Source organism: Haliotis asinina, chromosome 2 (assembly GCF_037392515.1).
Source record: "Haliotis asinina isolate JCU_RB_2024 chromosome 2, JCU_Hal_asi_v2, whole genome shotgun sequence".
Classification (NCBI taxonomy): Eukaryota; Metazoa; Mollusca; class Gastropoda; order Lepetellida; family Haliotidae; genus Haliotis; species Haliotis asinina.
In genome coordinates, this window is record NC_090281.1 from 79,322,944 (window position 1) to 79,348,524 (window position 25,581).

At 38.2% G+C, this 25,581-nt stretch overlaps 1 protein-coding gene across 1 annotated transcript in view; it reads left to right on the forward strand.

Moving 5' to 3' along the window:
- Positions 1-25,581, forward strand: part of LOC137274403 (OTU domain-containing protein 4-like) — a 111,012-nt gene that overhangs the window by 62,910 nt on the left and 22,521 nt on the right. Inside the window, exons 12-13 of the mRNA XM_067807575.1 lie at positions 1,710-1,762; positions 8,363-8,412. Coding sequence (XP_067663676.1) covers positions 1,710-1,762; positions 8,363-8,412 — 103 coding nt within the window. The remainder of the gene's footprint in view (positions 1-1,709; positions 1,763-8,362; positions 8,413-25,581) is intronic.

Sequence of the window (25,581 nt, forward strand, 5' to 3'; positions counted from 1 at the left end):
TGGTCCACACTTGATTATTTACAGACTGCCACCATATAGCTGGAGTATTGCTGAGTACGGCGTGAAACTCAACTAACTCACTCACTAAGTGGATTGGGCGGTCAGACTTGCTGACTCGATTGACATGTCATTGGTTCCCAGTTGCGCAAATCAAAGTTTGATCATTGGGTTGTCTGGTCCAGACTCAACCAGACCGCCACCATTATGCTGGAATATTGCCGAATGTGACGTAAACACTAGGTTTATCAAACTTCACGCACGTTAATCACTACCCACACATATGCCTTTTGCTATTTTGAAGATTATCCGAATTTTATTTTTTGTATGGAAACATGACTTGGTGCAAAATGTTTGGTTATCTTGTCCGGAGCATGTCTCTGAATGTGCATGAATGTAAAGTTTAGTGATGTCAAGGAGAAAGTCTCACGAGCTGCTGGTACTTGTCACATTATAAATATCAGTCAGTCATTTCCCTCTCATATATAGATGGGCACAATGTGTGAGGTCCATTTCTAGTGTTCCCTGCTATGATATTGCCAGAATATTGCTAAAAGGGGCATAAAACCACTCACTCACTCCATGTCACAAAGTGGGGAGCAGGGGTATGTCTTGATGTGTTAGTCAGGCTGTTTCTTGCGGTCTGCACCTTGGGAATGATTATCTGAGCACACTGTGGCCAGACAGTTGAAATGTGGACAATATATCATACTAACAATGGCGAGTGAGTGTTAGATATCTTTGAAGTAATTCCTTCAGGTCGTGTTTGTTCAGGAAATGGTTGCGATGACACGCCTGACATTCACATTTTTTCCCCCAACAACATTATTTATATGTTTAACCTTTCAATAGCCCTTTGTCGCCTACGTCTGGCTTGTTTCCCCTGCCGTTTGATAGCCATTTCCAACCAACTGGTGAAAAATTTTGCTTTGATTACTGGATATAAGACTCAACCCACAACAGCAGATCAATGTTTTGTGTTAGCCTAACAATAAGTGATAGTTTCACATGAGTATACTCTCGATACCCAACTTTGTCTTGAATGAATCTGCACGCTACCTGATCATCTCGTCATTCGGTTCATATTACCAGATACTGTCTCAGGTGAATCTACTTGTCAGGACAGGTGAAGTTTGGATCAGGTTTTGTTTACGGAAATGGATATTTAGAGGCTTTTCAGGTGATAGCCTGATTATAAGGTGGAATGGTATACAGTTGAATGTACAAGGTGATAGAAAGCATGCTTGTGTATTACGAGACAGGTGATTTCTTAATAAATGAGGAGCTGACATGTCCATACAGAGACTGTCATGAACATGAGTCTCTCCTTGCTGAACCGTGTGTGAATCAATCATGACTTTTTTAGCCATGAATCTGGAGGATTGTTTATAGATTTGGCATGTATATATTTGTTTTGTGTAATGAGAATTTTAGTGTGTCTTGTGGCAAATCTGTAGTGTCAATCCTGACTTGATACGGAATCAGGTAATGGAATAATGTTGAGATATTTGATGGTTTGTTTAGCTTTGAGTTAAAGCCTTGATTTTACAAGCTAGCTTTTGTCTCCATGTGCAACACGTGAAGCTTGTTTGTGTTGGTCCTTACCACAGTTCAGGTGCACACTTAAGGTTGTGTAAAAGTGTGAAGGGTTATATTCCAGTATGTTCTGTTTGTATTTTGTCACATTTAACTTGTTCTGTTGACTTTTCCAGGAAAACAGTACCATATTCCAGTCTGCGTTCAATACCTGCTGCCCTGAAAAATAGTAAGTACATACATGAATGGCATGTTAATGTGGAAGTAATTCCATGGAAAAGTTGTCCTATGACTTTTGCTTATTTGTGAATGCAGGTTGCTAAAAAGTCACATGTGATAAATGTTATGACAGCCAATGAACTTTTAAGTAGGCAATTTTACCTTCACACACCCAGTTTTACATTTGCAAAAATGTGCTCGTGATATGAGAGCTGTCTATAACGTCAGCAATGGGCGTTGACTCCCCTTTTAGTATCCGTTCAGTGTTCACACATGACAAAAGGTTGTTAACACTCTGGGGGACATATTACCCAGGTATTGTATATGACAGTTATACCATGGCAGCAGTGTTATAAATCACAGTATATATGGTTATCACTGAAGGGAAAGAGCCCGAGAAACGCCTAGCGGACAAGACAGAATGAGGAAAGTTATGATTATTTTATGATAACCCTTGATGAAAAGGGTTCATTTTGATCTGTTGGGTATGTTTTGTTGGGCACAAAAGGTTAAGTTTGATTTTCTGCATTGATGATAGTGATACAATCAGACTATATAAATTGGTGAATAAATTGGATTTATTTGGGGGCAATAGCTTTAAATGGAGTACGAGATGACCTTGAATAGAAACACCTTCCTTGAGCTGAACAGCAAGGGATAAGAGGTATAGGACTTGCATGTGATCCGATAACATTTTTGTTACTGTGTTGACTCAGCCTTTTGATATTGGTTGAATTGATATTGGTATCAATGTAATTAAACGGTCCTTGAGATATAATGCCAGAGTAATCGAATCTCTGGACCCCTTAATTGTTCTGTTAACCCTTTCACATATTCAGGGTCCATGTAGTTTATCTGTGCCAGAAACCTCTGAAACTCACTTCACATGTTCTCGATCAGTAGCCAGCTCATTGTAAAGGGGCGAGGGGGGTTGGCTTAATGGTTAAAGCATTTGTCGTCATGCCGAAGACCCAGGTTCGATTCTTCACATGGGTACAATATGTGAAGCCTTATTTTGTACCTACTGACGTGATATTGCTAAAATATTGCTAAAAGCGACATTAAACTAAGCTCATTCATTGAAAGGGGAGTGGACTCATCAAACGACATACTTCATGAATTTGCTTGAAGCCGTTACTGCCCTTTGATACATGATTGCCAAACAGAGCAGAAAATCTAGTGTATAAATGATTTTAACTCTGAAAGTGCTTTCGTTGGCATTTATCTATATGCTGTGTCTCACTATTAAGGGTTGCATCATGGGTGGGTTGCCTAGTGTTTAAAAATTTGTTCATGCTGAACACCTGTGTTTGATTCACAACAATGTGTAAAGCCCATTTCTAGTGTCCCCTGACATGATATTGCTAAAAACAGATTAAAACAATATTTACCCATTCACTCTGATCAGACTAGCTGACATGTTCAACACATCATTTGTATGCCAATTAAGTAGGTTGATGCTCAGGATGTCAATCATTGGATTATGTGGTCCAGACCTGAATTGGCAGCTTAAACCTACTTCTGGGCAGGGTAGGATAACCTCATGACTAAAAGTGTGTGCTCACCGCATAGGTACAGTGTGTAAAGCCTGTTTCTGGTGTCGCCCACCGTGACATTGCTGGAATATTGCTTGGAACAGCATAAAACCATACTCACTCACTCACTCACTCACTCACTCACTCACTCACTCACAGAACTACTGACCATTGGTTACATAGATTACAGGGTTGCACTTATTATGTGTTCATATGTGTTGATACTTTTTGAAAGTAGTGATGGTTTGAAGTATCTGTTCATGAAGGGTTGTAAAGAATGTAGGATACCGAGTCATAGCATGATATAAATAGAACATCACTTACAGCAGCTGTGCATTGCTAATGCATTGAGAAGCTTCATATTGAAGGCATCAATGAACGTAAATGCTAGGAGGGGATATATGTTTGTACATTTTATAACTGGTCATTATTCTAGATAGGTGTGTCACATACTGCGACAGACAGGCAATGTATTCATCTTTAACTGATAATTGAGCTGTCTATTTTTATGGTCTGATTGTTGGAAACTTCCGTGCAGAAGGTTCACTGGTAGTTTCTTTCTGGTTATCTATATACGGAGCAGAAACTGATTATTAGGCTTTCCTGTATTGGGATCACTGGGTATTCAGGGTATCTTGTATTTGGAGCACTGGGTGTTCAGGGTTTCTTGTTTTGGGATCACTGGGTATGCTAGGTTTTTTGTATTGGGAGATCTAGATATTCAGGGTATCTTGAATTAGGGACTCCAGGTATTCAGGGTGTTTTGTACTGTGAGCACTGTATTCAAGGTAGCCTATGTTTTAAGCGGGCAGTGTGGTAGCCTAGTGGTTCAAGTCTTTGCTCATCATGCTAAAGACCCGAATTTGATTCACCACATTGGTACAATGGGTGAAGCCCATATTAGGCTTGCACCAACGTTGAGCTGCTCTTTGATTGGTCAAAAATAAAACGCCAGTATTATTGTCATTTTGTGGCGTGATATATCGTGTTCATGCGAGCCTATTGAGGGTGAAGGACAAACATGGTTGACTCAATCACTCGATACCGCTAATTTCACAGTAAATTCATGTATTGCAGGTAAAGGAATACCCTATTTCATTTGAGAGGTTGCAGAATGAAAGCAGAATATCTAGCGATTACGGAAAGGTTGTTTTTTCACCGATTTGGTGTTTTAAGTGAAATACATAGTATTTCTTCTCCGAGAGGTGATGATTTTCGTAGGCAGGTTATTGACGTACGAATAAAAAAATTGTCTTTTCCCAAGTTCCAAGCAAAGTTACTCGGTACATAGTGCACCGATTTTGATAATTTTGGATTTATTTGAAAGGGAATTTATCTGGCTTTATTTCAGTAAGAATTGCGGCTGTGTATTCCAAAATTTCCCACCCAGAATTTGCCCATAATCGATAGTGGGGTGTTTGACAACTTTGTGCGCGTTACATCCCTTTGCTTCTTTATATGTATATGGATACCAGAGTGGGCTTGTTGGACCCAGGATGTTTTATTTTCAGCAATACAAGCCCCTGTGAGCAAAAGTGTTACCACGCCAGTTGTCTTCACTATGAACTGTAACTTCTTTCACCAAAACTACATGCACTACATCTACAGCAGATGTCCATAATATTACGTACATTGTATTTTTAGAAAGTTTAGAAGGTAATCTTACTTTGAAACAATCGCATTTAAAATAAGCAATGTTAATCGTAACCAAACTTGGCAAAATAGTGTAACCGAACATGCCCTACCATCACGTGCTTGAAAAAAGTCATCTGCTTGCTTCCGTCTGATGTTTTTGTTGACCTTAGAAAATCCCAAGGTGAAAGATGTCTGTACATTCATTGTAAGCACAATGGGTGCATGTTTTCAGACAGTGATATTAAGTACTATAAACTGTCTTATTTCCCCGCCTTTAAATTTTTGTGAGTGGTGGTCACTAGACCTTTTCACGCCCTCTTATTTTCGCGAGGTACTGGTTGACAAATGTGTTGACAAATGCAATACAGTATAAATACCTGAGATATAGGCCTAATGGGTACTTTACATGACTACGGTTTTCAAGCAGAATATTGATCTTGTTACAGAGGGCGTCTCTGAATGTTTTAACACAACACCCAGGTGCGTGATCATTGAGTTGTTGTAAAATAAACAGATTTGCGAAGGGATCTAAAAACAAATGTGCACAGTGGTATGCAGAGAAGGTAGCTGCCAATAGCAAAACTAACATCAATGCAACAATAGACTTGCGAATCAGCATTATGTAGCCGGTACATGCACGGTAGATTGTTAAATGTCTCTGCAAGCTCTCCAAACAGAAAGACATTGTTCTGAGGGGTTGGCAAAAGGCTAATCTCTTGTGAAAACTATTAGTAAGAGTATCAGTAAGTGACACATGTCAATCCAGATTAGCCCGGTGGTGACACGTGAATGAGCAGTTTACACTTGTATTGTTTTTATGTTGTTGACGTGTCTTATTAAAGTGAATGATATATCTATATTATCGCGAAAATTGAACGGGCGCGAAAATTTGACTGTTTACAGTAATTAAAAATTCCATTTTGGTTCACATAAGAAAGCATGATATTTTCACGTACACTTACCCTTTAAGGTTTATGCACATAAGCACCACACACTATGGGCTTTTTTGTAAGCACCACACACTATGGGCTTTTTTTTTTGTAAGCACCACGTGATGGGTTTCACCATGATGTGTGAAGGCCATTTCTAATGTCACCTGCCTTAATATTGCTGAAATATTACTAAAAGCAAGGTAAAACTGAAGTCTCACTCATTCCTTCATCAAACTGACACATCTGATATAATAAAAAATCTTTTGGTGTTGCATAAATGTGACTACCTACTTGTTTGAAACATTACTCACTACCCTGTGTGAGACAAGACGCATATTGTGTGTGTGAGACAAGACGCATATTGTGTGTGTGAGACAAGACGCTTATTGTGTGTGTGAGACAAGACATATTGTGTGTGTGAGACAAGACATATTGTGTGTGTGAGACAAGATGCATATTGTGTGTGTGTGACAAGACATATTGTGTGTGTGAGACAAGACGCATATTGTGTGTGTGTGTGACAAGACATATTGTGTGTGTGAGACAAGATGCATATTGTGTGTGAGAGACAAGACGCATATTGTGTGTGTGACAAGACATATTGTGTGTGTGAGACAAGACGCATATTGTGTGTGTGTGACAAGACATATTGTGTGTGTGAGACAAGACGCATATTGTGTGTGTGACAAGACATATTGTGTGTGAGACAAGACGCATATTGTGTGTGTGTGTGACAAGACATATTGTGTGTGAGACAAGACGCATATTGTGTGTGTGACAAGACATATTGTGTGTGAGACAAGACGCATATTGTGTGTGTGTGTGACAAGACATATTGTGTATGTGAGACAAGACGCATATTGTGTCTGTGTGACAAGACGCATATTGGGAACATCCTATTAACCTGCCTTGTGTTAGCAAAAAGTGTGAAGGGTGTTTGGGTAAATATGACTACTGGAGACTCAGTTGTTCTACAATCCAGCCATGAATACCTGTTCTTATATTCAATACTTTTCTCATCACTCAAAGTGCTTAACTGTAGGAATGACCCAAGTCTCATTTGAGCATTGTCCGTCATGTTGGTATAAACCCACTCAGTGGTTCAAGTTTTCAATGCAGATACTTGAATACTTTTTTAATGTTTACTTTACTGTTCAAATTATGTATGATATAAGGCTTTAGAATTTAAAATTTTCATAACGAAAGGTGTCTTACTTAGGATTGGTGTGGCATTGTGAAAAGAAGTATGTTAAACCAGTAAAAATATTTTGAAAGCTGTTTTAATGTTCAAGTAGACACCCAGCTTGAATAGCTTGGGATTGCTGATGCAGTGTTAACATTCATGACACATTTGATAAGGCATGCCCTGATTCCTGCCCTTTCATGATGATGGTACAAGTCTTAAGTCTGACCTAGTGATTCCACTTCAAGTGTCAACAAGTATGATTTGGGATGAATGTTCCCTAGACTCGCAGTATGGTGGAGTAACCAAGTGGTTGAATCATCCGTTTGTCAAGCCATGTGGTGCTGTGTGTGAAGCCTATTTCAGGTGTTACCCTCCGTGATTTTGTTTGAATATTGCGGAAAGTGGCATGAAATTTAACTCACTCACCATACCTGCTATTTAGGAGGGCTCTTATGTTGTGTTATTGTGGTTGAAAAACGAGTAGAGTAGATTTCAGGTTTGTTTTAAATAATCAATTTTTATTTCCTCTGATGGATATTGATTTTTGTGGATTATTTCTTAGGTGAATTGGTGTTGCAAGGCCTTGTGGTAGCCGAGTGGTTAAATCATTTGCTGGTCACCCTGAAAACCCCCTACAATGTATGAAACCCATTACTGGTCACCCCTGCCATGATATTGCTTGAATGTTGTTGAGTGGTTTGAAACCATGCTCACTCACTCACTCACTCAAGGAATTTTCAACAATCAGATAACAAGAGTCACTTGCTTAGAGCCTCTCATTTGTCGGCTCCAAACTGAATGGTACTGGTACTTATAGCTTGCCATGATACATGATGCAGCACTGCATCTCATGATGAAGACGACCTAGGTTCAATTCCCCACATAGGTACAGTGTGTGAAGCCCATTTCTAGTTTCCCCCAACCATGATGTTGCCCGAATATTACTAAGAGTGGCCATATTCACTTGCAGGATACAGTTCAGTGGGATTTAGTTAATTGGCAACCAATCCTACTTAAGCTTGTAATGCTTTTCAGGGTTGTGGGGTGTGGTAGTGGTAATAGTTCAAGCATTTGCTTTTCATGTTGAACACCAGGGTTCGATCCCCCACATGGGTACAATGTGTGGACCCAATTTGTGACTCGCTTACTCGCTGTGGCATTCTTCCTTTTATAGAAAAGTCTGGATTGAGTGTGACTGTGGTGTACTATGCACATTTGGAAGTTTATTGGCTGCCGTGACATAAATGTATTTTTTGTGACTGCCTTAAAGTAGCACTCACTGTTTGCCTTGCTGTAGCTAACCTTATGTTTTGATATTCCAGATTGCCTGTTACCCCTAGAGGGTAAGAGTAAGCGAAAGAAGGGGAGCCAGGTATGTTGGCTGTGGATAATCATCTGTATTATTTGTAGTGTTATGTGTGCTTCTATATTTATCAATATATTGATTCAGTTAAGTCAAAAGAAAATTCTAGAGCTCTACCATTTGATATTGTGTTACTGACAAAACCTGTGTGCAAACTCAAAAATGACTTGCTGTCCATGTCTGGATTGTCTCATCAGACACAATTATGTTGGGGCTGCCATCGTTTACGTGGAATGCTGCCAATTGTGAGGATATGGGTTAGACTTGGTCTTAAGCAGCTGTTTGGCTCAATAAGAAGGGACTAACTTGATTGGGTGGTTAGGCTCGTGTCAATCCCTCGATTGTCTGGTCCATAATTGATTGTTTTCAGACGGCCATCATATGGCTGGAAAATTATGTGTTAAACAACTAATTTTTTTTGCAGTATCCTAAAAAGATGATCATAAACATTTTTCTCCAGGATTGAATTAGATGACAGGTTTTTTTTAGAAACCTGTCAAGAATTGGTCGTCAGTAACTCATGCCCTCACTTAGTTGGAATATGTCTGAGTATGGTGCAAAACTTACAAAGCACAACCACTCACACTTTTTCAAACATGTACAACAACTTTGAAAATGCTTATTTCAGATTCAGGTCGTGTGTTACTGACATGCTTCTACCTCATGGATTTCACTTCCTTTGTCCATCACCCGTGAAGGTCCCGGGGTAGAATAGGCCTTCAGCAACTCACTCACTCCTTTGTCCATCACCCGTGAAGGTCCCGGGGTAGAATAGGCCTTCAGCAACTCACTCACTCACTCACTCCTTTGTCCATCACCCGTGAAGGTCCCGGGGTAGAATAGGCCTTCAGCAACTCACTCACTCCTTTGTCCATCACCCGTGAAGGTCCCGGGGTAGAATAGGCCTTCAGCAACTCACTCACTCACTCACTCCTTTGTCCATCACCCGTGAAGGTCCTGGGGTAGAATAGGCCTTCAGCAAACCATGCTTGCCATAAAAGGTGACTATGCTAGTCGTAAGAGGCGACTAACGGGATCGGGTGGTCAGGCTCGCTGACTTCGTTGACACAATTGCGCAGATCGATGCTCATGCTGTTGATCATGGGGTTGTCTGGTCCAGACTCAATTATTTACAGACTGTCACCAAATAACTGGAATACTGCTGAGTGCAGTGTGAAACTAAACTCGCTCATTTACGTATTTGTTCATGGAATTCATTTGAGATTATTTTTTTTTATCTATTACTTCGGGTTTTTTGTGTGACCATGGTGTTCGTTTGTTTTTTTCTCAATTAAGTAAAGCTACTGAATATGTCAGCGTTAATGCATTTTGATTCTTACAAACACCCACCATATGAATTAATACTTACAATAGATAATGCAACAGAATTCATGCATATTAAATGCAATACAGTTAACCCATCCATTTCCATAAAGCATTTTAAAATGATCCAGGGACCATGGAGGAATCATTGCAGCATGAATTTTGACATAATGCCCTCATGTTTATGAGCCATAAAATGTTTTTCAAACTTTTTGTTGCAGTCTGTAAAATAACTCAAGTCCACTGGAATAATTTATTTCAGTTTTCTAGTAGTTGTGATTCTATTGATGCTTTTGTGAAAGCTTGATGTGTTTCATAAAATATGGAGGCAGTTGTGTAGCCTAGTGGCTAAACCGTTTCGTCACCCTGAAATCTAGGGTTTGATCCCCCACATTGATACAATGTGAAAAGCCCATTTCTGATGTCCCTTGACGTGATATTGCTTGAACTCTTTATTCATTTCTGTCCAGCAGGTGCAGCTGATTACACTTGTCAATGTAGTACAAACTGTCTTATGCTACAGCTTTGTTTTAAAGGCAGCAGGTAATTGTCTGCCTAGGTTATCTCCCTTAGGTTGTTGCTCTGCCCCACTGAGGAAGATTTAAATGCTGTTTGATGATCTTGTGCTGTGGTACAGTATTACAAATAGGACAGGAAATAACAGATCTTTGTGATTCAGGTTGTATCGATTGTATTTGTATTTCATTCAAATAATAGCAATAATGTTTGTAAGGCAATACTGAATATAAATTTGACTTGGTTGAGTTGCATTTTGTGCATAATACCTATTTGTAAAATAGTTCTACACTTCATTCAAATGATATCAGTTATGTTTACAGGAGCATATTGACTATGCATTTGATTTTTGCATGAGCTACATGTTCTGCAAATTACATATTTTGAAAATAATTTGCATTTACAGAAATTATCAAAAGGATAATTTTGATGATAAAATTCATTTATTGTGTTATCCATTGAGACCAAGTTTAGAATTACTGTGTTTTAGTGGTGCAACATGACTTAATCAGTTTCTGATTGGTTGATTACATTGCTTTGTTCGTCCATGTGTCGTTACTCTTGATTAATCACAGCATTTGGTTCATGGTTATGTTGATGGAAGGACATACTACAACAATATTAAAAGTAATAATGGCAATTGGCTGCTTTTATGGCACTCATATAAAGGCACACTGCCTGCTCACGGTGCTATATATGCGTTACAATCACCAGGTATAGAAGATCATGGTAATTTCTGATACTTTTTCTACTCACTGTGGAAGTCATGGCTCAGCGAACCAAAAGATATGAAAGTACTTCATTGACATGGTACCCCAGCTTTGGCATTTAGGACAAAAATCCACGAAAGGTGTCTGAGTGTGGATTCCTTGTAAAGATACACTTGCTCGCTCACTCACTTACTCACCAATTCTCATGTTTCTGCAGTGAACCTCTTGTTCTTTTAATGAAAATCACATTCTCATGCATTCTGGATATCTCCATGGTATACGTTCTGATAAGTCTCCACTATACCCTGGACGCATCTATGACTCTGCCAGATAAATTTATTACCTCCCTTGATTGTCTTTTGACCCAATCAGGTGTCTACGCTGTGAAGTTGAGCAAACCAATCACACCTGACTTACGTTTTTTGAATTATCTAAGTGATTATACTTGGCAACAGAAACCATGCAGAGGTTCTCTGGAAGAGGTAGAAAGAGTTCCTGCATATGTTGTTTTTAAGTTTCGGACCTGTCAATTTGTTTGTATGATTTCCCTAAAATCTGAGTCGCACAGTGAGCAAACCTTCGCAGTTGCGACCGCTACCTATGTTGACACTGGCATGCTCGTTTATAACGGCGGCCAAGCTGATTGACTACTGTGACAAGGCGGAACCAGCAACGGGAGGTAATAAATTTATCGGACAGAGCCGTAAATGCGTCCAGGGTATAGTGGACGATGATTGTTTCCGAATGCATTGGGTAGAATAGGCCTTCAGCAACCCATGCTTGTCATAAAAGGCTCCCCTATGCTTGTCGTAAGAGGCAACTAATGGGATTGGGTGGTCAGGCTCGCTGACTTGGTTTACCCTTGCCATCGGTTCCCAGTTGCACAGATTGATGCTCATGTTGTTGATCACTGGATTGTCTGTCCAGATTCGATTATTTACATACCGCCGCCATATGGCTGGAATGTTCCTGCATGTGGCGTAAAACTAAACGCACTCACTTGTTGAAGTTTGTTACAAACCCAGTAACTATATATGCATATAACTGGTATATGCATATTGACACATCAGTACAGAGTGACTTATTATCCTGGCTTAACAGCTTCTGTCCAGACTACATAAATCATGTATGTGCTCAGAAACATGACATTCTGTCATTAAATGCTATTGATCTATATAATACCTAGCATTAGGACATAAGATTAATTATTCTCTGATGCTGAAAGTCATTAACTGTAATTGATTAGAAATCCGTGGAGATTGTTATCAGTGTCTTTTGAAACCATTTCAGTGATTTCTCTTCAGTTATAAGCAGTTCTCTTTGTTTGAAAATGTTCTAAAATTTTTCTAAAACATTTTCAGCATAGTTATGTCTTTTCATGCTCCGCAACGTTTTGCAGGGGTTATTAAATTTCTCTTCATTAGTCCTTGCACATTCATCTTTTCCTGACCAGAACTTCAAAACTGTTCCCTATTTCTTCAACAAACTTGGCACACAGATAGATCTGGTGCTGTACTGGTACTTCTTGGTATTTTCGTATTTCTTAGTAAAATGTTTTTGTGCTTCTATGTATACTTTCTTTCTGCAGCAGAACTTAAAAATCTTTCAATGTATAAAGAAACGAACATGGTAGGCATCAGACACAATCTTTATTGATTACGGTACATATAAACAAATATCAGTGCATACAATGTCTCATACCTGTTCATGCAGTTATGCTCGCTTGAAGAAATCAGTCATAGCTTTTTGCACTGGCTGAATAGAAAAGTGAGTGGACTTTCGTCGGTCAGTTCGTCACTGTCGACATTCACAACATCATCGGCAGCAACAGTCACTGTTGCAACTTGTGCACAGAATCATAGTACATCGCGAAGTTCCGACAAGGCCATGTCTAGTTGTGGGTCCTCATTTGATTGGATAATATCCATATGACGAAAGTAGTTAGCTATTGTCTTTTCGCTCACAGCTGTCCAGACTTGCTTCATGATCCAGATTAATTAATTATAGTTACCAACAAATTGACACTCCTCAAAATTAACTCAATGTCACCTTGCTACTCAGAGGTAGTTAATCTTCTCATGCTTCAAAGACCGCTGACTTCTTTGTTACGGCACGCGAGGCCCTCACATGTGTAAACGTGCAGGTGCTCAACCATCCGGATATACAAGACAAAAATGCACATAATTTAGTGTTTTGTATGTGAAAATGACCGTATGGTTACGAAAACTGGATTTCCGGATAGGTGAGTAATTTTACAACCTTGTGAATTCATTTTAAAAAATTTTCGTTTGGAAGGCGAGTTTTCTGGATATCTGAGGTTCAGATAAATGGGGCACGACTGTATATCAAGCATCATCTATAAATGTCCTTTTGGGGGACCTAGATACGAATGTTTTTTTGCTGTTTCCATGGAAACATTATGTAGCCTGTGACTAAGCAGATGATGAGGATATAATTTTGTGCGGAGCAGATAAATATATCAAGCATGATCTAAAAATTCTCATTTTGGGGGATTAGACCTAGATATGAATTTTATTTTGCAGTTTCCATGGAAACATTACCTAGGCTGTGACTAAACAGATGATGATATAATTTTGTGCGGAGCAGATGTTTCAAACCATACATGCTAACTTCATAGTATTTGGTACACATATCAAGCATGATCCGTAGATGTGCCTTTTGGGGGTTAGACCCAGATATGAATTTTAATTTTTGTGGTTTCCATGGAAATCTGACTATGACTGTGGCTTTGAAGATGTTGCCTTGTCAGGAGCAGATCTCCAATTATTTGCTTTATCAAACTTGGTACTCATGTTCACCACGTTCACCATGGTCGCTAGATATGCCTTTTGGGGTTACACCAGTATGTGAAATTTATTCTTTGTAGTTTCCATGACAACAAGTTTGACTCAGTCTGAAATTAGTGGTTGTGCTATTTCCCGGAGCAGAACTTCATTTCTTCACTGTACTTGGTATATAGATAGGTTGGCAGTATAGTGGTGCCTTTTGGTTGGTTTAGACATCTGAATAAAATATATTTTGTGTTTCCATGGCAACAAGTTCGACCTTGACAGAATTTGGTGGTAGTGTTCATTTTAGGACCAGAACTGTAAAACCTTACAATACTCTCCTTCCATATGCACACCAAAATATTGACATACTGTAATCATAATTAGTAGACATATTCATGAAGAATATTTTGCTATTGCAGGGAATATTGATGACTTTGTCTTTTCTTAAAAATGACTAGAGGATCAGGTGGCCAGACCTGTTTTGGTGCATATTATCTAATCCTGATTATGAAGTTCATTGCTCATGATGTCAGTCTCTTGATTGTCTGAAGTAAATTATTTGCAGACAGGTGGAATATAACTCGCTGAGTGTGGCAATAAACAAAGTAAAGAACTTTAATTAAGTTTGTAGGCTAACCTCCATTCACACAGGGTTGTTTGGTTAGCGTAGTGGTTAAAGCTTTTGCTCGAAGACGCAGGTTTGATTCCCCATTCATGTACTTTCCCAGTACATTGACCCTTCCTAACCTGACTTCAAGATTTCCTTAAATATTTGTCAAATGTATTTTAAAATTTTCAACTCTAAATGTCCTGGTTATACATGTGAAACTCATTTCTGGTGTCCATGCTGTGATTTTGCTGAGATATTGCTGAGATATTGCTAAAAGTGACTTACCCCATTAAAACATGTTTTTTTTAAAAAGTAATGTTAGAAAAAGGAACCTGTCTCAATCCTGATTGTTTCTCATGTTTAGTATAGAATGATTGGTGCATTGAATATATAGTATTAACTAACTTTGCACATAAATGTCATATTCTGATTGCCTGAGCAACTATGTGTACCCCACTTACAGGCTAGTACATCTTCTGTTGCCAGCTGGAAATGTCAAACTATGGGAATTTTGTTCTTCGTGGTAGTGGTGTTTGGACTGTTGCCTAATTCAGGCACTATTTCTTATGATCCGATACCTGTGCTTCAAACGGTTCAAATTAACATTTAGGTGTATGATAAGATAAATATGTTATTCGCTCACTCCTCAGGGCCTATAAGCTGATGCATCCTGTATGTTTATGTTCTTGTTGCTCAGGGAACATTAACAAACATGGAGGGTACATCGACCCATGTCCTCTTTGTGAGTAGTGAGCAGATTATGCTGTTTACGACGAACATAAGTGAAGACAAGCACATTCATTGTGATCAATGAAATCCAAGGTGAACCTTGTATTATGGCAAATGCTATTTCTTTTGAATAGCGTTCAGGATTGGATTCTTCAAGAGTGTTTGAAAACATCCATTAAACAATCAAAGACTGTCTTCTGCGTGAACACCTGGTATCATTACAGATTTTAGTGATCAATTTATATTTTCTCAGGTACATTTTTTTCCCTTTTCTGACGTTATTCAAAACAGGGTATCCTTTTGTGCTGACATTCTATATTAAACTGTCTTGACATCAAGTTCGACCTTTTCACTTGGCAAGTCTAGTAGTACAGGCTTTTTATTACCCAAGGAAATGTTGGTTTTGTGATGTTTTCCATCCCGTATGGAAGATTTTATGGAAGAGACCCTCTTTTGACAAAGCACTAAAGTGATAGTAAGTCACTAAGGTGACCTAAGTGCAGTGTTAAAGAATAGGAGTTGAGATTAACCTTAGTAAAGGCTGCTTCGTAAAAGGAGCACCAGGTCCATACAGTATTTAAGCTTTAGAAAATTTCATGTTTGCGGCAGTGTGTAAATTATGCAGTATATATGTATACAGTTGAACCCTGTTGGCCCGTACCCCACATACCCAGAAACCCTGTCTTCCAGATTTTTATGTCAAACAAAAATTACGTTCATTAATTGTACTTGCTTAACCCAACCCCGCGCTCCAGGGTCCTGACGGTGAATTTTCAAACCATTCTAACAGATTTCCATTGAAAAATGATCCAGATATCCAGACAGAGAGATCTGTGCCACGTGCATATGTACGTGTCATGTCAGTACCTTTTACTGCGTGACGATTTGATTTCATTCTTAATCTATCAGAAGGCATTTGATGTGAATTGATTAATTAGCCATCAAAACACTAGGGATGCTGTCACTCAAGTTGTTCTGTAGGGTTTGGCAGGTGTGAGAACATTTCATCAGTAATAATAACACATGTTAAGTAGGATTCAGGTAAACTACACTGTAATTGTACGGAATATAATACTTGTAAATCAGCCCCTACTATCTGTCGCAATGCAAGTTAAAAATAGCCTACCACATGATCCTAAGTCATGTGAGCCCGTCCTGAAGTTTACTCTCAGCAAACAGCATAAGTTTGATGCTAAGTCGTATATTTTTTAGGGCTTTTAAAATTAAAAAAAAGAATATGCAGTTGGCAAAATAGACTTTTTGTCATCAATTTACGTTTTTCATCTAACTTACCACCTGAAGCTCCACACGCTACATGATTTCGTCCAAGACAACCTGACAAATCGTAACCTGCGTTCCACCTTCCATATATTATCGGTACACTTATATGTTCCAAAACGTCTGGATAAACAGGTTTTGACTTTACTCATTTTATAAATATACTCTTATTAAGCAGGATATTTATACTCATGCTATAAATTGTATAGTTCCCAGTTTATAGTCTCATAACATTTGATAAGGAACATGCTCTTTCTGTCACATAATGCTACCAGTTTACTTGTGTGTTGGCAAGCTTTCTTCCAAACGAGAAAATTTTCAGATAAGTATCATGTCATATAATCTTGAATAATTTATGAATTTGGATCTGATATATCAATATTTGCAAGGTAAACTCTGATCTTTGTTAAATTTGTCAACTGTCAATGTTACAGCTCTGATTTATGGTTCTTGATGGTATATGTTCTTCTAGAACCTTTAAACCCCTTTAACAGCTGGGGATTTAAGGAGATTATGTCATTAGGCTACTACCATCTGTTGTACTGTTTGTGCTACCATCTCATGGCAGGATGGCAATCTGTGTACAGTGGTCCTACCTCCAGCAGCTGTTGTCTTAAAGTGGCTGCCGTGACCCCCCACCCCCCCACCCCCAAAATGATCCTTGTCCTATAGTCAAGCTCATAGCCCTAGGCTACATCACTTTCGCTAAGTCTTGCTGAAACCCTAAATGAAGCAAGTCATGTTTTTTCCTATCAGAATCACTTTACCTTTGGTTCCTTTTTAATTGTAATGTTACAGTGAAAATTCAGTATTCTTAGGTGAGGTATAATAGTCAGACTAGGGTTCGAGTCCACTCCTTGGTACAATGTGTGAATCTCATTTCTCGTGTGCCACTGTGGACAGTGTGTGCTAGTTCTGGGATACAGCTAAAAGCAGGGTAAAACTATCCTCACTCACTCGCTAAAGCACACTCATAATTCTCCCTTCCTTCCTTCACTCAGAGCTCAAGATAAGGTGCGCATTTGCATATTTTACTCAATAAAAATCACATTCACTCAATTAATTACAAATCTACAAGCGCATAAGAATTACTTAAACAGAATAGGTCTATAATATCATGTGTACTTTCCTCAGGGACCTATATTGGCTTGAATGTGATATTTCGTCGTGGAGCCCGAACTCTAAATCAGTGTTAGCAAATGTTAAGTCATGTCTACATACTCATATGCTATTATGGTTGTAGCCACTGTCTGGAGTTGATTGTAGTAGTCACATGACATCCATGTTTTCTGTTCAAAAATGGATGCCAACTACTTGGAAATACAAGAATTACTAAATCTTAGGTGTTAATTACCCATTAAGGAAGAGACACTCTGTGTAAAAGTACTCAATTTTTTAAACTAGTACGATTATGCAAAATACTAGTTACTCCTCAAGAAATGCACTTACTCCTACATAAACACACACGGGAGTAAATTCCCAGTTGCTTGAAAAATTATCTGAAGCTCTGCTCACTGCCTCCCATTTGTCTAAACTTTGAATCATATGCCTCCCATTTGTCTAAACTGTGAATCATATGCCTCCCATTTGTCTAAACTGTGAATCATATGCCTCCCATTTGTCTAAACTATGAATCATATGCCTCCCATTTGTCTAAACTATGAATCATAGCTGAAACATGGCTTTTCTGGTACTGATGATCCCATGTTACTGTAGCGACCCAGACATAGTCGCTGGGTCTTGGGAGCCGATCAAGTATGTCTTCACTTACTGGCTGAGTGGGAAGGGGTAGTCTAGTCCTCTGTCCTTTGGAACATTATTCAAAAGATTTTGGTTGACTTTGTCCAATTGTTTGAGAAGTCACTAGTAAGTGTGAAGTAAAGGTTAGAATAGGCCTTCAGATACATATGCTTGCCTTACAAGACAGCTATGTTTGTCATAAGAAGCGACAAAAGTGGTCAAGCTCACTGACCATGATGACACATGTCATCGGTTCCAACTTGTGCAGGTTGATGCTCATACTGTTGATCAGTGGATTATCTGGTCCAGACCCTATTATTTACAGACTGCCATCATATAGCTGGAATATTCTAACCATAGATAATTTTTTGCACTTGCATTAATGTTTTATATTTTGCATATTAAAACCTCCATCTTGTTTGTCGCAGATTGCTTGGCTTTGCTTAATTTTGTTCAGATGATTGTACCAGATAAATTTCTAGCATTTTTGCTGGAATTTATAACTTCTGAATCCAGATCAGGAAGAACATTAAATAAATGATTTAACTTGGGAATAATGAGTGATTTCAAAACGTATTTGTTCCAAAGGGAGTAAGATTATGTGTGGACCATATGGCCATTAAAGTTTCACAACTTCTTATTTTTTCTTTATAATGTCTTTTTACCATATCATCTAAATCTAGAATGGAGCTGATTGATGCTCATGCTGTTGATCATCGTATTATCTGGTCCAGGCTCAATTATTTACAGACTGCTGCCATGTAGCTGGAATATTGCTGAGTGCGGCATAAAACTAAACTCTCTCACTGAAGCAAAGCATTAAAAAGTATCTTTTCATCATTAACTTTTGTTCTTCCATGTGTTATTTCTATAAAGCAATACTTGGGGATAATAACCTTGTAAATAAACAGCTTATTTCTCAAGTAAATACGTCATTGGCGATTCAGGTACAGAACAAAGCTAAGCCAAACGACTGGAGCAAGTAGTTGTGAAATTCATGTAGTCTCTGTTTGTCGTAGAGAGAAGCCTGTGTTAAATGTCGTGTTATTAGTCAACTTGATTTCTACCAAGGTAAACAGCAACAAAGGAACAACTTCAGGGTGTCCATTTTTTGAAATTTTAAGTGATATATGTTAAATGTCTTGGCTGAGTCATGTATCAGCGAGCAACACTAATCAAACACGGTAAAGGTTGTGGTGAGTTCTTTCTGAGGGGATGTGTTTACTGATGTGATTAAGTCATAACGCAGCCTGGAGAGGCGCAATGGGGACGTTGCATGGAGCTTGCACCAGATTCGGGCAATAAGGCAGACTAACGCTTAGTCTTTGAATGTATAATTTTAATAGCAATAAATAGTCCCATTTAAATTGAAAAGGAGCTCCAGTGAGATCTGTTGAGGACCTCAAATCTAGACTTGATTCATTTAGGGCTTTAGCATTGCTGCAGGGGTGAGTCAGAAGGGAAAATAATGTGGTTTAGGGACTGTGAGACAGGCTAGCATCAAGACTGTAACAGTGTATAGCAAACATTTCCACGTGGGTTAACAGTTACGTGTTTCAGAGCAGCAGATCATGTTTGTTGGACATGCACTGTAAGTACTGATTAAATTCTCACATTTTAGCCTGTGTTGTGTATGTCTGTATCACGGAGTGTAATTGTTGGAAATGCTCAAGAAAGTGTTGATGGAAGGTACCATATGAGTTTGGTTTTGTTGAAAAGTTTCAAGGCATTCATAGTTTCCACTTCTCACAGAAAATTATAACATGTTTGCCAGGTCATCTAAAGAAAATATATGCTTGTTTTACTTTGTTTGATTTGTTAGTTAATTGCTGGGGAAAATGTTGATGTGCATTTGTTGGGATTTATTTTTTAGTCAGGAAATCCTGAAAAAAAATAAAAATGCCATAAAGACGCACGTATTCAAATGATTTTTTGAAGAATCAGTTTTCAGTTTGTCATAACTTCTCACATATTTCATTAGATGACAGATAATGCGTGGGTCAAACATTTGATCTCTTTACCATGAAATAGAATTAACATATTTGTGCTGAAAAGGAGTCTGTTGTAAATGATTTTCATGAACTGACATCACTGTAGAAATTAGAATAGATTTTTTTTTTTATGTAAAATTTCTTTACATTATTGCAACAAGTGTTTGATTTATGGACTAAAGTTAGTAACATCTGGTTTAAAAAAAGAAAAAAAAAAGAATAACCGCTGATGTCTATTCCAAGTTGAACTGGAGGTGCATCATCATTCCTTTGTTTCCATCTGGAATGAATGCCTCTCAACGGGGCATATTTCACATTCAAGAATATATCCTGAAATATATTTTTTTAAAAACATTCTGATGTGGCAAGCAATATTTGCTCAATCACATCAAATCTGGTTATTGATCAAATGCTTTTATGTTTTAGAAATGTCCTGAGAATATGGGACAGTTGCGCTTTTATAGTGTTTGATATGATGTTTTCAGAGATGTTAATAATACTTGTAAAAGTAGCTAAATTGGGATTACAATAGCTCATTCTTGAAAAGAATGGAGTTGTGACCCTTACCTGTCTCAGGATCTGCTATTCCTGGGCTTGACTTACTCAGTCACTATGTATTTGTTGGTTTCACATTAATTTAAGACTTGCTGTGCGCATGCGCAGAGCGTGTAAACAATATCTAATGGCCAATTTCAGCTTTGGTTGTACATTTACCTATAGTGTAAACACACTCTAAAGAAAATGAAAAATTAAAACAAACACATAGTTTTATGTTTATTACAACTTATTTTATACTTGTATGCACCAAAGACTGGGGGTAGTGAAATAAATTGCTTAATTCATATCAAAAGGTTCTTGTATAAATATATCTCACCACCACCGTTCTTCCCGCACATCCCCTTCTCACAACTAACAAAACACACATTTCTGATGCAGCGGCAACCAAAATAAGGACATCAATAAATGAAAAGCGTATGCAAATCAATATATTTAGTGAGATATGAACAGTTGTCACTCATAAATAATAATTACTTAACTGTTTTGTTTTGAGTGTATTTACATTGGTAAACGTACGACCAAAGCGGAAATTAGCCAGTAGATATTTGCACACAGCGAGTCTGAAATTAATGTGAAACCAAAGAATGGTCTATTTTAGGCATTCACCTATATATATGATTTTAGAATTTCGAGAGAGTGGCATCACTCATGAACAACATTCTTTGATAGCAATACTTTTTTTGTACTTAAAGGTCACATGCAACCAATAAATCAGACATAATTAAAACATGATAATCAATTATTCATGATGTATAAAATGCATTGCTGATTGAGAAAAAAACAAACAGAAATATGAAGTGTATAATCGCAAAACAGAAGTGCAATATTTTGTCCTTGAGTTTACATCCTTGAAGACCTGAGAAGGTCCCAGTGTAGAATAGGCCTTCAGCTACCCATGCTTGCTATAAAAGGCGACTATGCTTGTTGTAAGAGGTGACTAATAGGATTGGGTGGTCAGTCTCACTGACTTGGTTGGCACATGTCATCAGTTCCCAATTGTGCAGATCGATGCTCATGTTGTTGATCATGGGATTGTCTGGTCCAGACTCGATTATTTATAGCTGGAATATTGCTGAGTGTGGCGTAAAACTAAACTCGCTCACTTAAATCCTTGAAACGAAGCAGATGCAATAACGAACCCACTCAGAGCCGGTGGGTGCGCACTCGAGTGTAACGAAGCCTTGTCATTAGCCACTTGTTCATTTGCAGATATGCTTAGCTGGCTCTTTGTTGGGTGTTAATGTCAAATTGGATGTTGTCAGTGATTGAAGTTGTGCATTGTATATTGTCATTAGCAGTCAGGCGGACATTGAGTTTTCTCTGTGATGGAGTTTGCTTATCACACTCAACATGCTTTTTTATGTAACTGCAACTGTTTTACGTTGCTGTGACCTTTAAGAAGTTCTATCCCCTGCCTTTCAACTTGTATGGCCAAAGATTGTTTAATACGATAGGTCTAGTGTCACATTGTCACCTACTTACCTAGTCACTTCTGATGTTTAACTTAATGGCCTATGTGTAGAATAAGGACAGCAGTCTCCCAAGTTACTATAATCATTATCTCAGATTCTGACATAAACATTTTTCATTGAGAAGGCACTTTTCTGCCATGCTTTTGAGGTTTTTATATATGCTTATGAAATATTTTCAATGCACAGAAAAGTTGTGTTGATGGATTTTAACAGTCTGCTGATACCTCTACATATATTGAAAGTGACCATTTTGCTCTTCAAGGCTCTACTTTCTATTCTCAGTCAATATTCATGTTCCTTCATGCATGTGAAGAAGACACACATATTTATAACCTTGTAAGAAGTATTGCAAACCACTGAAGAAAATGTATGCACTTCTTAAAATAGAATTACTACGTTTGGGTGCACATTTACAAGTCCTGGCAGCATGTAAGAATTTCAGCGTGAAGTGTGCTGATTATATTATAAGTTGAGTGAAGGGCAGGGTGGCAGATTTGACAAAATTGAGTCCATATTGAAACAAAAAAAATTTGTTTTTTATGTTTAATGATTTCATTGGTAGTTGCTTGTGCTGTCAATCCCCGGTTTGTCTGGCCGAATTGTTCACAGGTTGCCATGATGTAACTATATTGATGCTTATACATCACCGCATTCAGTCACTGCTTGTTTATGTTAAGATATTAAATGCTACATCCACACACGCATGCACACACACACACACACACGCACATCCAGCCATGCACGCACATACTCCCACACACATGAAGACACAGACATCGACACAGACACACACAGGACATCTGTGACCGTTGATTTGACTTGACATTGACGAGGACGACTAGTCAACATGCTACGGTTTGTGGTAGCTGTCATTGTGGCCTTGTAATGTGACTCGAGGGTCAGTGGATCCAGATGAATGAGATATACCAAATGGCACACTTTCTGTGTCTCTTAACGCCATGGGGCTTCAAGTGTAACACCTATTGTAGGAGATTTGTGAATTGCAAATTTGCGATCTATTTGATTAAAACATGTTGGTAGATCTGCATATGAACATTTTATAGACTTGTGGTTGGATATTGTGGATGGAATTAAGTAGTGCTTTTTGGGGGTATGGCCTAGCAATTCATGCGTTTGTTCGTCACACCAAAGGTGCAGGTTCGAATCCTCAAATGGGTACAATTTGTGAAGCCCATTTCTGGTGTCCTCCACTATAATGTTGTTGGAATATTTCTCAAAGCGATATAAAACCCAACTCACTCGCCTTTGAGGAAGCTTGTCACACCAAAGATTCGAGTTTGATTCCCAGCATGGATACAGTGTGTGAAGTTAATTTCTTTTGGGCAGTAGATATTGTGTGATATTGCTAGAATATTGCTAAAAGGCCCATAAAACCATACTTGCACTCACTCACTCCCTACAAAAGATATCATTTTATTTTTTAATGGCTTGATGTTAAAACCGAAGTTCTGATACCACAGCCTATACACAGCAACTGGTGTTGTTCAGACAAGATTCTATTGACTGTTTTGACAAGTGTCCAGGATCAATAGACATTTGAATCAATGAGTTATTTAGGTAAATATATTGACACTGTCAGTGTGTGCCTTGTCAGTTGATCATCTCTCTGTGATGACCCACTCGATACTTCACGTGGCAGCTAGCTTCAAGAACCATTTTGCTTAATGTACTTTGGGATGACAGTTTCCCACTGACATGTGCTGCTGCTACTGTCGCTACTGCTGTTACTGCCGTTACTGCCGTTGTCTGCGCTCTGCTGCAGGTAAGGCAGTTTAACTCTGATCCAAATATAATTGTGATTAAGGCTCCAGAGTCTTCGGTTATAGAGTAATAACACCAGGGTTTTCATACACATTGGTGGTTTTCTTTGAGTTTTTAGAAGTTTCTTCTGTATTCTATATTTTTTGCTTATGGGACTTGTCTCGTTCCAGTAAGTAGAATTGTTTAAAAATTATTTCAGCTTATAGTCAGCAGTGTTTGCGGTGCAAACATACTGATGAATTTCACTTTCAAAAAAAAAAGTAAATGGAATAAAGTGAAGTCAAGATTATGATTCCTCTATTTTACCTTGCTAATTGAACATTTAAATCTCAGGAATCTATTTAACTTAGTATAAAAACTGTTAAACAATCATAGTTTCAAATCTCTTTGTAATACAAGAGGGTATGCATGTTACATGAAACATCAAGAACAAGTCAGGTTGGCCTAAACTAACACTTATCACATACCGCACATGTGTTTGTTTCACTGTTCGAACTACTGCACTTACCACCTCTTAACACTAAACATTAATAATGATTTGAATCTATGATCATTTGTTATCATTTGTTAAACAACTGTTTTCCAAAGTTGAATAAAATTCTGAAATTTATATCTTCAGTTGGCAAGGTGAAATTATGAGGATTTGCAATCTGATTTCAGATTATTTGGTTTATCCCCCACAACGCGTTTTGCAGGGCGTATTAAAATGCACCCTGTCCGTCTGTGCACATTTATGTTTCTGGAGCAGAACTCTAAAACCGTCCAATATTTCTTCACCAAACTTGACACGTGGATTGGTCTAGTGGTGTACTGGTTTCTTTTGATAGCTTTGGAATTCTGAATAATACTTTTGGTGTTTTCCATGGCAACAAGTGTGACTTAAACTGAAATTGGAGGTAATACGGGTGGTATTTATGACTGTCTTCTTGTTTTTTGTTTAAAGTGAAATTCATTGGTGTGTTTTCACTGAAAACAGACTATAAAATGCAGTCTCATTGACTTATTTCTATGCGTGTAACATGTTGTGACAGCTTAAAGCTATTTACATGAGTAATTGATTAACAAGCGAGGTTGTTTTAGGCATTTTTATCTTTCTCTCCCCCAGCATGAAATGCAGGGGGATATAGTTGACGCCTTGTCTGTCTGTCTGTCCATCCGTCCGTAATCATTTTGTTTCCAGAGCAAAGCTCAAAAAGGAGTTCAATATTTTTAGACCAAAATTTACAGATATAATAATCTGAACGTATGGTTGTGCCTTTTGTTTTTTACAGGATTTTGGCATTTTTATATTTTCTGTTTCTCCATGAAATGTTATGGTCTTAGTCTAATGGTGGGGTGGGCTTCGTTTCCGGAGCAGAACTCCTAAAGTGGTGTCTTTTGCTTTTTACAGGTTTCTGTGATTTATTATTTTTTTGGTTTCCATGGAAATATTTCAGATTTAGTCTCAAAAGTGAGAGGTGGGTTTCATTTCCGGAACACAACTCAAAAACTTCCTATTATATGTCAGCAAAACTAAGTAGATATATGTGGTAGACCCCAAACATGGTGCCTTTTGGTATTTACAGGTTTTTGTGATTTTAATTTTCCTGGTCTCCACAGAAACGATTCAGACTTATTATTTTCTCAGTTTCCATGGAAATTTTCGGTCTTAGTCTCGAAATTGAGGGATGGGCTTCG